Source organism: Physella acuta, unplaced genomic scaffold (genome assembly GCF_028476545.2).
Source record: "Physella acuta isolate Inbredline_101_S28 unplaced genomic scaffold, ASM2847654v3 ptg001665l, whole genome shotgun sequence".
Lineage (NCBI taxonomy): Eukaryota > Metazoa > Mollusca > Gastropoda > Physidae > Physella > Physella acuta.
Window position 1 is genome coordinate 38,058 of NW_026733178.1, and position 16,886 is coordinate 54,943.

The 16,886-nt window shown below is 33.5% G+C and overlaps 1 protein-coding gene across 6 annotated transcripts; it reads left to right on the forward strand.

Moving 5' to 3' along the window:
- The first annotated feature begins 8,161 nt into the window (after positions 1 to 8,161).
- Positions 8,162 to 15,675, forward strand: LOC131929727 (tumor necrosis factor ligand superfamily member 10). 6 transcript variants are annotated; one of them, XM_059286066.1, is made up of 7 exons: positions 8,162 to 8,295; positions 10,173 to 10,922; positions 11,336 to 11,363; positions 11,736 to 11,810; positions 12,114 to 12,316; positions 12,783 to 12,903; positions 13,380 to 15,675. In XM_059286066.1, exons 2-7 carry the CDS (start codon positions 10,278 to 10,280, stop codon positions 13,529 to 13,531), a joined length of 1,224 nt encoding a protein of 407 aa, XP_059142049.1. In that variant the 5' UTR covers positions 8,162 to 8,295; positions 10,173 to 10,277; the 3' UTR covers positions 13,532 to 15,675. The 6 variants fall into 6 exon arrangements, with proteins under 6 accessions (XP_059142049.1, XP_059142054.1, XP_059142050.1 ...); XM_059286071.1 differs by lacking the exon at positions 8,162 to 8,295 and adding an exon at positions 8,358 to 8,446; XM_059286067.1 differs by lacking the exon at positions 8,162 to 8,295 and adding an exon at positions 8,397 to 8,524.
- Positions 15,676 to 16,886: the final 1,211 nt, after the last annotated feature.

Sequence of the window (16,886 nt, forward strand, 5' to 3'; positions counted from 1 at the left end):
CCTTAAAAATGAGAAATATATAGCAGAACTGCTGCAATAAAATACACTATGTGTATGCAAATCTTATCATGCTTACTGCTCAAGCTATAAAAACCACTTTAATAAGCAATACTGTGATATATTTGTGATTTATTTGGATAGTATCTTGACCAATTGTTTTTGTTTGTGTAATAAAGCTTGAAATATTAATATCTATTAAGCTTATGTCGTGTTTATGGATTGTGCATGTGATTTTCTCAGAAGAACTTTGTAGGAAATATTAGTAAGATATCATATATGTATAGAATTTTTGTAGGAAGTATTACTCTAGATTTCTACACGAGTAAGGTATAAGAATAGATCTTAGTTTTTCAACATAGTGATACTTTTTTATGGTAACTAGGATGATTTATTCACAGTTGTTTGAAAATTACAACTTAGTTTAAATTTGAAGAATTGTATATAATATATATATATATATATATATATATATATATATATATATATATATATATATATATATATATATATATATATATATATATATATATATATACATACATATATATATATATATATATATATATATATATATATATATATATATATATATTATATATATATATATATATATACATGTGTGTGTATGTATATAATATTGTGTGTTTGTGTATATTCACATATGTTGTATATATGTATATACATTTTATAATTTTAGCTTGAAATATAATATTTCAGTTAATTTTATACATGTTATCATAAGTTAATAATTTTAAAATATCCCTTGTAGATTTGTTTAAAATATGTTTACCATGTTTAGTACATATGTACTTTATTATCAAAGTTTGCTGATTTTAAATGGCCTTTTAACAACAAAAAAATCGCAGAAGGCTTTCATATGATAAAGGTATAGGCCTACGATACTTTTAATTTGTGTTTGTGTTGTTGTATATTCACATATGTTGTATATATGTATATACATTTTATAATTTTAGCTTGAAATAAAATATTTCAATTAATTGTATACACTCATGTTATCAACAAGTTAATAATTTTAAAATATCCCTGTAGATTTGTTTAAAATATGTTTACCATGTTTAGTACATATGTACTTTATTATCAAAGTTTTGCTGACTTTAAATGGCTTTTTAACAACAAAAAATCGCAGAAGGCTTTCATATGATAAAAGTATAGGCCTACGATACTTTTAATTTACATTCTTTTTTGCTAGCGTGACGGATTCATGAAAGATTTAAAATAAATATTCTGATGAAATCAATTTTTTTGTTAATTTCTTACTATGATTTTATTGTCTGTATGTGTGTTGTGACAATATATTATTGTATACTATGAGGTATTTTTAAATTCAGTGGAACAAATCAATCGAAGTAATGTATGAAACCTAACGATCTTTGGGGAGTGAAGTAGAGTTCACCTGTTTCTGTGACCTCGGCATATGAAGAGATAGTGTGGTCAGCACTATGCCCAGCTGCCTTTACTTACCCTAACGTGATTTAGGTACCCATCAGAGCTGGGTGGACTCAGGAATGGTTTTGCGAGTTAGCAACCTAGCTCTGTAACGCTAGGCCTCTCCGATATTGATACCGAACAATAACCCTCATCCTCGCCTTACTTGTGACATCAACCGCTTACCCTAACCTAAAATCTTAAAAGAAACCAACCAACCATACAACCCAAACCATCCCCTTAGTAATGAGTCATAAAGTCTCCCTCTGTTTTCTCAAATAACCATACTAAATAAAAAAACGGACGCTACGTTACTAATTTGACCCTCCCTGGTTCATATTTTATAAAACTACGTATACTAAATCTAATACCATACCTACATCATAAGGGTTTCCTACGGGCAGGCATAAAAAGTGGTCTAGATATTTTACCTGAGTATGTCTCCGTGGAAAATGGGGTGGGGGGGGGGGTCTTCTTCGATTACTGAAAGGGGTCATCCATAAATGACGTCACACTTTTTTGACGATTTTTACCTCCTCCCCCCCTCCCTCCCCTCTGTCACACTTCGTCACAAAAAGCCAGACCACCCCCCCATAAAATGACGTCACAACTCAGCCTACAACCCATCTCAAAGTTGCTGTTGAATTTTTCTTAAAACATCGATATTTTTCCAAAATCTTGTCAGAATTCTTTTAACATAGAGTATTTTGATCAATTCCTATTACAATTTATTAAAACAGTTTTATAAAACGCGAAATAACGGCTAAAACTCGTTTACTAAAATTGCTTTTTTATAATGCAAAAGTGTAACGTCACACCATCTGACCCCCCTCCCCCTGATTACACACCATCACAAAATTACAGACCCCACCTCCCCCCTACGAGTGTGACGCCATTTATGGACGATTCCAACAAATTGTTCTGTTTGTTGTGATGTGTGTTTTGTATGTGTATTTTAGTTAGAATGAATGTTGGTGCTGATATATTATGAAGTTATGTGAGATATGTAACGGCGTGTATTGCTGTGGAGAGGAAGGTTGATTGAATTCAGTCTAGGTGCATGAAGTTAGAAGTAGCTTTCATCTTTCTTGTTGAAGTCGGAGTCAAATTTCTGTCTACTTGTTGTGAGGTAGAGATTATTTAACAATTTTTAAAATTAAAAATGTTAAAACAATTCTGATATTTTTGTTTAGTTTTTAAATTAAATTAAAAACATCTAATACATAGTTGTTCAACTGTTACCCCCGCCCCCCGCCAACAGTATCTTCCACGCATCTTTTCGGGGGGGGGGGGGGGGGGCGGGCTCTGCAAATATTATGAGAGGGACAAATGTTTTTCAACCTCATCTCAAACATGCCCCCACCATGCTAAATTGTGTGGCTTAGACGTTACCACTTAAATGTGTTTGCATAGGAAACGATAGCAATCTTCATTAGTGTCACTGCAAATATAATAATCTTGATATAGATCTACATCACATACATTGAATAAATTAGGATTGATATTTTTAAAAGCGGCGAGAAGTTATTGGAAGTTTTTGTTACACTGTGTAGCTACGTCTCATATTTTAAGCAAACGTCAACAATTACTTACATTTTTTTTCTCTAAATGTGGTGTTTTATTATATTTTTTTTTAATTTTGGAACGATAATATACATTGTTTGCTTTAGTGTAGAAACGTAATATCAAAATGCGGGTCAAATAATTAACTTGTATTTACGAATGACATAAAACATTCATTTTATCCGGTGCACAGTACTTCTTTTTTGTCGGGGTTCATTTTTGTACGGAGCCTATTTGTCGGTGTCATTTCGTTGTTTTGTCTTAACGCGGTTGATTCACTTTTCATCATACGTTGCGGGGGTGGGGGGGTGTTTCTACCCCCACCATGCTAAATTGTGTGGCTTAGACGTTACCACTTAACTGTGTTTACATAGGAAACGATAGCAATTTTCATTAGTGTCACTGCAAATATAATAGTCTTGATATAGAATCTAGATCTACGTAATGTGAACAGTTTTCTTTCTGTACAGCTCAAAATGGACCAATGTGTGATTCAAATGTTTAAACTCCCTCACCCAATTTAATAACCCAGCAATATTCTTTCTAATATGGTCCGGTTTTCTACGATTACGAAGCAATGAAATAAAAACATTTTTAGAATATAAAATAATACATTTCTACCACATCTCACACAATTCTGGAATGACCCTTACAGCAGTCATTGCGAGATGAGTCGCGATGGAGGAAATAAATTGTCGAACTATAAAACTAGATGAAACAGTTCCTTACACATGTATGTAAAGACGTCGACGCTCTTAAAATAAAATATATGATGTCATAAAAGTCTTAAATTAGACCCGACTCGAATTGGGAAATTTTAATTGTCATCGACTGAGATAAAATCACCTACATCATTTGGTTTTTTTTTTTTTTTTTTTTTTTTTTTTTAACTGAGCTGGATAAAATGATTGTATTTTCTATGAAATTGTAATAGGCTATCGCCGCTATCGCTATCACGAGTTCCTTGTTTGGTCCTTCAGTTAAAAGGAAATGAACAACTGTTCATCTCCACGACACAAAAACATGTAGATTCTATATAGAATGATATAAAGACCTGTTATATTAAGAATAGGGAACATTTAAACAATTTATGAAGAAAATATTTGACTTCCTGTTTCAGGTTAATATAGGCATTTAACCAGGCACGATTCAAAAGTTTTCTGCACAAATATTAGCCAATGGTGATATTTTAAATAGGAAATTACATTCAAATATGTATTATCAAACTCTTTTTTTATTTTATTACTCGGCGTTCGTAGAAAACGAATATAAATGATATTTTAAAATTACAAACTCAAATGAAAACTCTGGGTGAAAAAATGTTAAAAAATGGTAACGGCAAGCTACGCCTGGCATTGTCTGTCTTGGTGTAAATTTGAACAAAATAAACATTGACAGCTTTATTTGCGTCAAAGCTACGGGGAAATAGTTTGTAAGAGTTTGTCAAATGACTGGATTGGGTCATACTGGCCAGATGATTGAAAGCGAGAAAAAAAGTAAACACCGTCTGTACATTTAAATAAACAACAAACTGAATACACATACTCGACGTAGTTTGGTGGTAGAGCTTACGCCTGCTAACCAGAAAGTCTCGAGTTTAAATCCCGGGTTCGTGTCAGTAAAACCTCCCTGAGTCCACCCAGCTCTGGTGGGTACCTGACTAAAACTTGGGAAAGGAGTCTGTGTATTGTACTGACCACACTATATATTATATATGCCGAGGTCACGGAAACATGTGAACCCTACTTCATCCAATCTATGGACTGACAGGTTCGAAAGAGTAATCATACACATATAGGACGGCGTATGCGGGAGGTAGAACACTATATATTGTTTAAAGAATAGTAGACCCACTTTAAAGTGCTGACCCTCATCCGCACACATAATTACTGAGATAACTATATGTTTTCTAATTGAATTAAAATTAAAAACACCAAGACGCACATATTAGGCAGAGTTTCTTCCAGGCATCTCTTCGTGAGGAAAAAAGTCTACCCTACCGCCCCCCCCCCCCCTCCCAACGAAATCGAATTTATATAGAAAACATACTTTTACCAGTGTCCGCCCCCCCCCCCCCCCCCCCCGAGACAAGACAAAAGTCCGGAAGAAAAAGTGATATTTGGACATCACATAAAGACCAAAAAGCAGAGTTTCTTCCAGACTGTTTTCTTCAGGAGGGGGGCACTTGAAATTTTTCAAAAAGAGAAAAAAAACTATAAATGGTACAATTCACAGTGTACGTGTGTGAGTGGGGGGGGTGTGGGGGGGATGTCAACCGCTGGTATCGTAACCAGTGGCACCCAAACACATTGACCCTACTCCTACATGTTATAAACTTAATTCAAGACCATTGTATTTTTCATTGGGTTTGAGCTAGTAATCACGTTTCGCACTGAAAGTATGACATCATGTTCATTAATTTTAGTTGACTAATGAATTATCTATCACGTTTAGTGTGAGCGCCTGACATGACACTAATTTAAACTTTGTATCGAGTAACTAATAAGTTTCCCTTTCAAACCTGAAGGTCTATGGGGCAAGTGTAGTAGAGTCCACTTGTTTCTGTGACCTCGGCATATGTAGAGATAATATGGTCAGCACTATGCCCAGCCGCCTTTACTTTCCCTAACGTGAGTTAGGTACCCATCAGAGTTGGGTGGACTCAGGGACGGTTTACTGACTTTAACCCGGATTCGAACTCGAGACTTACAGGGTTAGCAGTCCAGCTCTCTACCGCTAGACCAATCCGTCCGACAAGTAACCCATAGCAACCAAAAAAAAAGACGTCCATTGAAATTTGGTTTGTAGCATGAACTTGGTCATCTTAGACGCGGTGATTCAATCAACTCCCCTGTACCTTATACACACAGGGCCTGTTACCAGAGGCGTAGCGAGGGGGGTGCGTGGGGGGGGGGGGGGAATATGTCCCCGGGCGCCGACCTTAGGGGGCGTCAAAATGGGTTGGAAAAACAAATTGAAAATCTATCTGAGGGGGGGGTGCAAATCGAAAGTTTGTCCCCGGGCGCCGGGAAGGGTCGCTACGCCTCTGCCTGTTACCGTGTTGCCTGACGGTAAGACACGCACGGTCTCTTACCATGTAACAGACGACACACTTCAGTTGTGACCTTGGGTTCAGTCACAAGCCAGCAAACGTGTCCCAGTTTATAGCCAGGCTACATAAGCGCCATGAATCACAAACAGCTAACTAAGTTCACGTTAGAAAGCGAGAAATTAAATTTAGCATCTTTTGGATTGCAATGTTAAAAATATAAATTTGAGAAAAACCACAGATGTGATGATCATTCATATCTCTAAGCCAGTGGCTCAGGCAGGATTTTGTCTTAGGGATGATGTTTCAAATAATCTTTCCCAATATTCCACTTTAATTGATAAATAAATGTATTATCATAATCATCATCATCATAATCATAATAAAAATGGTTATGAAAATCACAGTAAACACAATCACAATCATAATCATCAACATAATCACCATCATCATCATCATCATCGTCCTCGTCGTCATCCTCATCCTCATCATCATCATCACCATAATCATCATAATTATCATCATCATCATCATCGTCCTCGCCCTCGTCGTCGTCATCCTCATCTTCATCATCATCATAATTATCATCATCATCATCATCATCATCATAATTATGATCATGATCATCATCATCATAATAATTATCATCATCAGCATCATCATCATAATTATCATCATCATCATAATTATCATCATCATCATCATCACCATCATCATAATCATCATAATTATCATCATCATTATCATCATCAGCATCATCATCATCAGCATTCCCGTTGAACAAATGTGGAGAATAGGGACTCAGACAGATCTCTCCATTTTACTTGGTTTTGGGCGATTCTTCCAAGTTTGATCCATGACATTCCGGCTGCATATGTTTCACTAGAAACTGATCCCTACCGTTATTATTTTGATACTGCTTGGCCTATTGGCTTATGACGAAGAGTCATTATCCCACTATACGCTTTAAACTTATTAGAAAGAATCATAAACTTTTAAATGCTGGTGGTAAATTTGTTCAGAGAGTAGGGATCGCATAATGATTGCGATGCAACATTTCTAGTCCCCTGCCTAAAGCAGTAGGGGGGTGGGGGGGGGGGGGAGTAGTCAACAGATGACGCCACGCTTTTAACCCCTCCCATCATCAAAAAACGTCTGACCTCCTTTAAAATATCACTCATCAAACACACTGACCCCCCTCCCTCCTTTTTTTCATTTACCGTTTTTTTTTCCCGAAAGAAACAGCGAATTTATTATTCTAAAATGTTAACAGTTGGGTCAACATGGTGTCTACTGTTTAATTTTTTTTAAACAATTTAAAAAAAAAAACAACCAAGAACAAGTGTCTTTGAAAATTGGGAATTAATTGCCATAGCTCACTTTCCAAAAATATTTTTCAAAATTTTTACAGTTTGACGTCAAACTTTTTGAATCCCTTCAAAACAGTCAAACATTTTTAGAAAACCCTAACTTATAATAAACACCACTTTAAAATAAAAACTCCCTTTATTACATTTAAGCTACACACATCCGAATACACATTTATAATTAACGTTATGCTTAAACCCTGAGTGATGGAGTGGTTCTGTCCCTGCTAGCTAAAAACGTGGCTTAGTTTGCTTCAAACGTCACCGCTAGTTGTTTCGGTTTCCTTGAAATCTAATAATAGAATTAAACTAGGTCAAAGAAGTGGTTTTCCAAATGTTAGTGTTTTATTTTTATGTGCCTGTATAAAAAATATAACATCTGTTTCAATAGTTGTGAATAAAAATGTTACAGACTTTTACCCTCTAGCTTAGTTCAATGTTTTATTAACATTATCGTTTTGGATAGACTATCGGACTATTGTCATTTCAATCAAGAACACGGCTGGCTTCCCTTGAATGAACAAAAAAAAAAGTAAGCCATTATGCTTTAGCTTGGGGGGTTCCCCTAAACCCTCAATTTGAAGTTGGAAATTCAACCAGCCTAAAACCTAAGGAAATCTCCATGTCAAAGAAATCTAAAAATAACTATTTAAATTTCCCAATGAGTTGGGGCGGGTAGTTTAGGTCAAGGATAAAAGATAGCTTCGCGCTGTGTCGGTTTGGTTAGTTGTGTAGAGTTTGAACCAGGCCGTCAGGCTGACATAGTTCGTCCAATCGTTAGGCTTAGTTAGGAACAGTAGACTTCGGTCTAGTTTAGTTGGTTTGTTTCACATTCAGTTTTGGTTTTGTTGCATGGTATAAAGAGAAAAGGTAAATTTCATCTCATTTCAATTTTAGTATAGTAGCCTATAAGAGACACTGTATGTATAATCTATAATATCTAGAATTCTAGTAGTTCCAATAACATTACACGTAGATCTAGCTAGATTCTAGAAATCTAGACCCAGAAGAGTCTGCAAAAGTGTGTATATTAAATATTATAAATGTGTATTGCTAGATTTAGACTGTGTTGTACAGATCTATGATCTATGAATAAAGGGTAAGCGGAGGCTCGGTATTAGAAATCTAGTTGTTTTTTTTAACTTACTCTCAAACCTGGCTATAGATATAGATCTAGACTAGATCTTGTCTAGACTCCAGATCTATGCCCAAGAGGCAAATAGTTTAATAATAATTAGTAATTAGTAATTAGGACTAACAAAAAAAGTAACATGTTGTAAGCTAGATCTAATTTCTGAAATGATTAATCATTAGGCCTATACAACAAATATCTGAGAGTAAATAGATTTACTTAATTCATAAGGATCTAGGCATGCGGCACATTTTTAATCTGGATAATAAACTTAGGCCATATAGTATTAGTATAGTCACTTAGCCTCTAGCCTAAAACTAATTTTGTTAATTGTACGTTTTAACAACTACTTCCAATATTATAAAATTAGGCTTATCCTAATAGTCCATTGTTAAATCCTACTACATTTACTAGGAGTCGATCTAGATCTAGATCTATTAGTTACTCTTACTGTTATATGTATTATATCTATCACTTATTAATTATTAATATTTAACTAAGGACAAATCAAATCAGGACTCAATCTGTCTATTAAACTTAAAGCCACCCACTGTACGATGTTCTAGCAATTTTCTATATTTATTGTCCGGAAAATGACACAAATTTTAGACTTATGTTTAAGTAGGCTAGGTCTAAAATTATATTTTGAAAGTCTATAATGAAAGTTGCAAATATTGATTCCGTGGTCTTAGCTTTTGTGCCAGCAGTCCGTAGATTATAAATAATTTCTAAGAAAATTTCGCTTTCATTTTCGTTTTTCCCTCTGATAAAAAGGCCAAAGTATTAGGCCAACACTTGCCAGTTAGACTTGCCGCGTTTGGATAGTTTTTGTTCTGTCAAGGAAGCGGCGCAACTCCGTAGGTACTCAACCCTTCTTACTGCCCTTAGGGCTTCGGACCATTAAAGATGTAATCGTAACGTTTTAATTGGCCTTCACATACATTTTAGGAATTAGAGATTATTTCGCCGTTGGCCTAAATAATATTTAATCCAGGCTTTCTTGAGTCATTGTGATCAATTTAATGCAACAAGTGCTTAATGCTTAAGTAAAATAGTAAGTAAACTACAAACTATCTAGATCTATTTACTATTTTCCGCTGTCATAAAAATGAGAGGTCAGGGACAAAAAACAACTATAAAATATTTATTAAAATATATGATAATCCTAATATAAATAATTTGTTTTGGTGTACACAGACTTGTAGACTATCACTAGGTTTATCTTAAATGGTATGCCCTATCAATGTTATCAGAATACTTATTTAATCAATGTAACAATCTAGATCTAATTATGTCCATTATTTATGGATGTAGCAGATAACAATGTTGTGTTACATAACTAATCTTTATTGGATTATAGTTATAGGCCCTATATCTAAGTATAAATTGGCCTATTAAACTTCATAACTGAAACATTTCTAATTATCAATTTAACTATTCTTATATTTTATTTTGGATGCTAGTTTAGGTTTGAGTTATGAAACATTCATAGTAAAATCCATATCTCTATTTCAAAATGAATAGGAAATCGATTATTATTTCACTTGTGTAGCTGATATTTAGAATAGCATTATTAGGAAACAAATACCTAAAAAATAACTTTTTTCTTCTCCAGGTATTAACAACTGTTGGAGCATCTTTCTTTATGCAGTGATTGACTTTGTTATGTAATGAACATTTCCAAATAATTAAGCTTTGAAAATTAAGATACGTACAGAAAATGACTTCTCATAATTTGTCGTCGGATGACTCAGAAGCCAATCTCATGCAGTCGGAGAGCGACTCGTCCTCCTTAAACAGCAACAGCTCCAACTTTTCTATAAGGTCTGGTTCCGTATACGACCCTGCGTACCAACAATCATCACGTATTACCATACGTCCAACTACGCAGGTTTCATGCCCTCCCACCTACCCAAACTCTGTGCTGTCCAGGCCGTTACCGTCACGCCCTGCTCCTGGTCCCCCCCTCCCTCCCCCTCTGTCTCGACCAGTCACACCTTGCATAGAGCCACTAGTAAGGCCTACCATTCCACATAATAAAAACTACAGCCATAGAAGGAAGCCTCGTATGTGCCTGTTACGTCGACGCACATTAATAGTCCTGAGTACAGTTTCGCTATTTCTCAGTCTGGTTGCTGTGACTCTGTTAGGGTTGTTGTATTTCGACAAGGAGCCTGCGACATGGGAGAGTGGGATGTTCAAAGAAGGAGACTACGAGACCTGTATTGAATGCAGCTACTTCTTTACCGGGTCCGGGGACCCTGGGTATGAGAACTTGCTCAAACAGCTGACAAACAAAATGGAGAAGGGGAAGACCCAGTGTTGCGCCAGGACCAGTGGACAACTGTCAGCTTTGGTTGAATTGGTGAGTTTAGTGGTTTTGTTTTTTTTAAACTGGTTAATTGAATACTTATAAAGCCATGGTAGTTAAAAATGGGACCTTAATAAAGTTTTCGTTACTGAATACTTATAACGCCATGGTAGTTAATAAATGGGACATTAATAAAATTTGTTACTGTATGCCTATATATAATTGGTATTACTAGAATTACAGTAATTTTTTATACCAATATTTGAGAAAAAATTAAAATCACAGTAGGATTAGAAATGTTTGTTTTCCAACTTTCTAATTTGTAACTTTGATGTTACAATGAGTATTGTAAATGTAGTGTAAAACTCAAGCACCTTTGAATATAGTCTACTCTGCTTCAATTGCTGATAAGAGTTAACTATTTCACTGTTTCATTAATAAATGCATTTTCTTCTGCTTCTTTTCAGATGACACTCAGACAACAGAGCATAAAAAGTAAGTATTATTGTGCTTCTAACGTCAGGTTAAAAAAAACAATTGAAAGTAAATTAAATCACAATTATTTTTTAAAAACAAACAGGCTTAATGTTTATTTATTTTTATTTTTTAATTGTTTTATTTCAAGAAAAACAAGTGGTGTCCAGTGTTTTTATTTATTTTTTGTCTAAAATAAATTTTAAAAAATGATGGTGTTTTACTTTACAATAAAAGTAATTATAAAATAATTTGATAATACATTAGAAATTTCTAAAATATATTTTCAGTATATTGTATAAAAAAAAACAACTAGGCCCCTATAAAGATTATTTTTTTAAAGTGGTACATATTTGCATTATTTATAGCAAAAATTGTCCTTTAAATTTCCAGTACCCAACAATCAAGACACTGACAAGTTCAAGTTCAGTCCTGTTAGTGCTCACATCAGTTTCAAGGAGTCAGAAGGTAGGCTATTTATAGACATGTATAACCTCTTCTGTAAAGTTTAATAAACTTCCTTAAATTTGTACCTTTGGGAAAATTTCTTTCAAAATATTTTAATTGATTGAATTTAAATGCGCTTTGGAAATATTTAGTTTAACATACATTGTACAAGTTCTTATTAAATTCATATATTTTTATACAAACCACTTTTTATCTTAACCGAGATTTTTTCCCCTCACATTTGTTCTCACATAGCAATTAATGTCATTTAGCTTTAATCTTATTTTAGCATTTTTTCAACTTTGTTTCTAACTTCCTTTCCAGAAAATCTGAACAAAGAAAACAGAGCACACCTGGAGCTGAGCGCTGAGATAAAAACTGATCCATCTGGCCGTCAACACGCCAGGGAGGTGATCGTCAAAAAAAATTTCATAACCATCAAGCACTCCGGATGGTACTTTGTGTATTCCAGCATATTCTACCAGCCATCTTCTGAGAAGAAAACATGTAAACAGTACAAATTCCAGGTAAGTTGCATTTTTTTTTTTACAATGTTAATACTTTAGTTTCTTAAGCAAAGCGTAAGACTAAATCCATTGTTGGGGTCATTGTGATCGGGTAGGTAAAGCTCAGGTTTGCTAGGCCAAAAAGTCCAAAGTTCGAATCTTTGGGGGAAATGAGGCTGGATAGCAACTAGCCCAGGAGAGAAACCTCCAAAACAAATGTTTTCTTGTAGTTTGTTCTTGGCGGAATCATGGCTATGAAAGCAAATCCAGGAAAAAAAAGCAGGCTAATATTGTAGTCAACTGGCTTATAACATGTTGACACGTAATACTAAAATGTGTTGGATGAAATTCTAGTCCTACATTGCAATTAAGAACAAAGAAGAAGAAAACTAATGTGATCTCTAAATTTAAATTTTCACTGTTTTAGTTAAATTTCTCTGTCAACTTACATACAGACTTTTAAAAAAAAATTTTGTATCAATTACAGACTTGGATGAACCACATTGTTCGCAATAGCTACTCTCGGCCGGAATTCAATGGTGACCTCTCATCTGCTGCTCACACTTGTTGCGACACCTGTGATAAAGATTACCACACTAGCTATACTGGTGAGTACAGCTTCATTGCTGTGTCAACATTAACAACAACCTCAAAGTCGGGGAGTGACTTTAAAAAAAAAGAATACCAAGCATCATAGAGAATAAGACAGTTTTCCACATTTGCCTGACATTTTAACGAGCTATTAATAGCCATGTTTACATTCCAAATTTTAAATTTCCGATCTTGGACCTGACTAGTAGATGAAGTAGAGTTCACCTGTTTTTGTAACCACATCATATAAAGAAAATAGTGTAGTCAGTTTAATGACAAAACCGTCTTTGTTTTCCCTAACCTTAGTAAGGTACAAATCAGACTTTATACTCATCTACATACAATACATAAACATATATAAAAACACAAATTTACATATATACATTTAATGATTGTTTAATTGTTATATTAAAGTCGGAAGTAAATGTTTACTTTCATACAATAATGTGAAAAAAATACAAAAAGTAATGCTTTGATTACAATATTATTGCAGGTGCAGTATTTAACCTGTTAGAGGGTGATTCCATCTATGTTGAGAAGGGGGGAGATGGGAAGATAAAATATGAAAGTGAGGCCTCGTACTTTGGACTAGTCATGCTCGGAAGTAACGAAGAAGATGAAAAGATGAAGCAGCTAAAGATTTGAAGCTGACATCTCATGGAGTTAGTATTAAGTTAGCTTGTCTAGACAATAGTGTTGGCTCATTTCATCATCTTTTCCCATTCGTGCCAAAGACACATAGGTCAGATAATGTAAAGTTCATCTGCTTCCAAGACACGGCATACAATGAGATAATGAGGTCAGCATTATACCCACCCGCCTTTGTTCCCTTATGTGTTAAGTACCTTTGAGAACTGGGTGGGCTCAGGGACACTCTACAGATTTGACTTAGGGGTCAGCATTCTAGCTCTCTGCAGCTAGGCCACGCCGACCCCTGTTGTCTCGTTTAGCTCAGCTAAATGGAGTACACATCATGTACTGAGAACAGAAAACTATCACTCAATAGCAGAAGAATGCTAATCATGATGTTAGTTTCTATCTTTCATTACTCAAAGTTCCATTTCATGGAAAGTTTGCAAGTATGCATTAAGTTTCTACCCAACATTTCAGCACCCCTGTTGGACTAGGTGACTTTTACAGGGAGTTGATATTACCTAAGTATATTTATATAGAAAAAGTTACAAGCATACCCCCAGTGTGTAACTTAGTACTAGGTCTTTGTTAGACAAACAGACCCTAGTCAAAAGGCAGTAAATAGGAGATATAGTTTATCAGAAATTACAACAGAATGTTTGTTGAGTATTACTTGTAAATGGCTTTTTACATCAGTTAGCTTCACATAATAATAGTATAATGCAGCCTGTTGGTAGAGTATGCAACTGTTATATACCTACAATATAGTAAAAGATTTATTGTTATTTATTAGAACAATTTTTAAAAATCTTTACTAAATGTCTATGTTAAGTTTTAATGATTTTAATATTCAGTATAATGCTATTAGTGGCTTCATTGAAAACATGTCTTTCAAAAGATAAGAAACAAATCTTATGTCCATAAAGCTTTATAATTGTGAGCAATAGTCTGTACATTTACTTTATCTCTTAGAAGTTGGTCATTAGTAAATATTTCAGTATTTATGGCTGATTTTTGAGGTATTTGTGCCTAATTATTAGTAAAATTCTGATTTTTTATGTATGTAAATATAGTTAATGAAAATTATTTTTGTATTATAATTATTAATATTTGAGTAGGCTTGGTTAACCAATGTAATAATATCACATCTTAAAGCTTGTGTCGAGTTTCAAGTAGACTGTAAAACAAGTTTAATTTAGACTTCAGTAACCAAGTGTTACAGTTTTTCTAAAGACAAGTAATATTATAAAACATTTTTAATTACCAAGAAAAGCTATTTTACTAGGTTAATGAAATTAATATTATTTAAACATCTAAACATTATGGATTTTTTATTAACCATTCATTTCTTTTTAATTTTCATAGGCTACCCATGCATAATTCATTAAGGCCTACCTAAATGTTATTGTAGAAGTTTTTCTATTTCCAAAGATTTCATTACTTATTCCAAAATTGAATGTTTTTATTATTATTGCTTTGATAATGTCAGTACTCACTGAAATCTCAATCCAATACATGTTTGCTCAATCATAAAAGTTGTAGCCTATTATTGCTAGAAAATTCGTCTTCAAGCATCTAATGGTTTTTTTTTTGTAAACATCATACTGAACAGTGCCACTCGATGTTAACATTGAAAAAAACACAAATGGTGGCTGCATGGTCTAGAAAACTACTTAAAGCATCTTCTAAGTCTCAAGATGACTTGACATGATGTCGCAATGTTGACAGCCTTCATTTGTTTTAAATCTTATGATGGCAGATAGGCTACCTGTGTTAAGCTGTTGTTTTTTTTTTAAATTCTAACCGTTTTACATTTTTTTTATATTTGTCCAATGTGACATACAAATATTACATTAATATTTTTTTTTATAAATATGTACATATATTATATGTAAAAATAACAGTGTTTTAAAAACTATTTTGTTTTATAAATCTGTTATGCCTACAAAAGGCTTAGAGTGTAATATTATTCACGTTGACATTTGCATTATTTTTTTAAATGTATTTTGTGGGAGTTGATGTGATTTATAATGTAAATACTAGACCTATTATGCTAATTATTGTTTATAAACATGTAAATTTGTACATAGTAAATTGGTTTGTTTGTTTATGCTTTGTTTTAATTTCTGTTATTGTTGTTGGCTAATGATAATTAAATATTACATTTGCAATAGGTTAGTCTTATTCTATTTAAAGACATAGCAAGACGTGTAACAAGACAAAAAGCCTACACGGTATAAAGGCTGTAATTGAAAAAAAAAATTGTTAAAAATATACAAAGTGGGGGGATAAGGCTGACTGAGGAAAGACCTACAGTAAAAAAAAAATAAACCCATACACATCTGGTTTATACATTATCTTATAGTATTTTCACTTGTAAAAAAGATGAAAGTCGGATTATTAAAGTTTTTAAATATCTTATTTAAGAAAACACCACGCACATGTATAAAAGCGCATTATTTTACAATTTCCAGCAAGTAAATCGATATATTTCTTAGAAAATGTGTATGCCTTTATTTCTGTGGCTTTCTTTCAAATAAGATTTTCTAGCGAAAACTGACTTTTTTCTGTGACACTTTTGTGTCACTGTTAATGAGATTAGTCACCACAGTGCGTCGATTCTGTTGGAGTCAGTAAATTGTGATAATTTCCACTGAGTCAGGAGACAAAAATTACCAATCCAAATTTGTCTATTGAGCAAGTCTGATACTTTCTGTGTAATGTGACAACTGACCAGTCTTAAACAACAAAAGCATGACAAGTAGAAACTCTACTTATTCGACTCACTCGCGGGGCGTGTATTCTTTTGAGGAATAAAATAACACACTTAAGATTGTAAAACCAAATGACAAATTGTCTCGTTTTAAATGTGACAACTTTCATTAAACACGACAATGACGGAGAGAGTGTGAGTCACACACGGCAGGATGTGTGTTTCTAAAAAGTAGGCCTATGTACACATTGGGAAAATTTAAAACATACTAAAAATCTTTAGGTATAATATTTATAGCAAGTCATTATTAGATTATGAAATATTCAACACGTTTAAATATAAAGCGAGCAACCCTTTTACTATTTTGACATATGCCCAAATAGACCTGTCGCCTATCTAAAAAAAGAAGAAATTGCCTAAATTAAATGGGAAATTGAAGACAAAATATGACTCGCATAAAAAATACACATTAGTTTTATATATATATAAATATATGTATATATATATATATATATATAAATATGTATATATATATATATATATATATATATATATATATATATATATATATATATATATATATATTTATATATGATATTTTAGTTTAATGAAAAAACAATTTTCATTATTTAGAGTATAGATCTAGTTGAGAGA

What these genes read in the sequence shown, in the direction of transcription:
- LOC131929727 (XM_059286066.1), top strand. Translation starts at nt 10,278, where the DNA reads ATGACTTCTCATAATTTGTCGTCGGATGACTCAGAAGCCAATCTCATG. An exon ending in GTAAACAGTACAAATTCCAG is followed by an intron (nt 12,317 to 12,782) that starts GTAAGTTGCATT and finishes TATCAATTACAG; the next exon opens with ACTTGGATGAACCACATTGT. An exon ending in TTACCACACTAGCTATACTG is followed by an intron (nt 12,904 to 13,379) that starts GTGAGTACAGCT and finishes ATATTATTGCAG; the next exon opens with GTGCAGTATTTAACCTGTTA.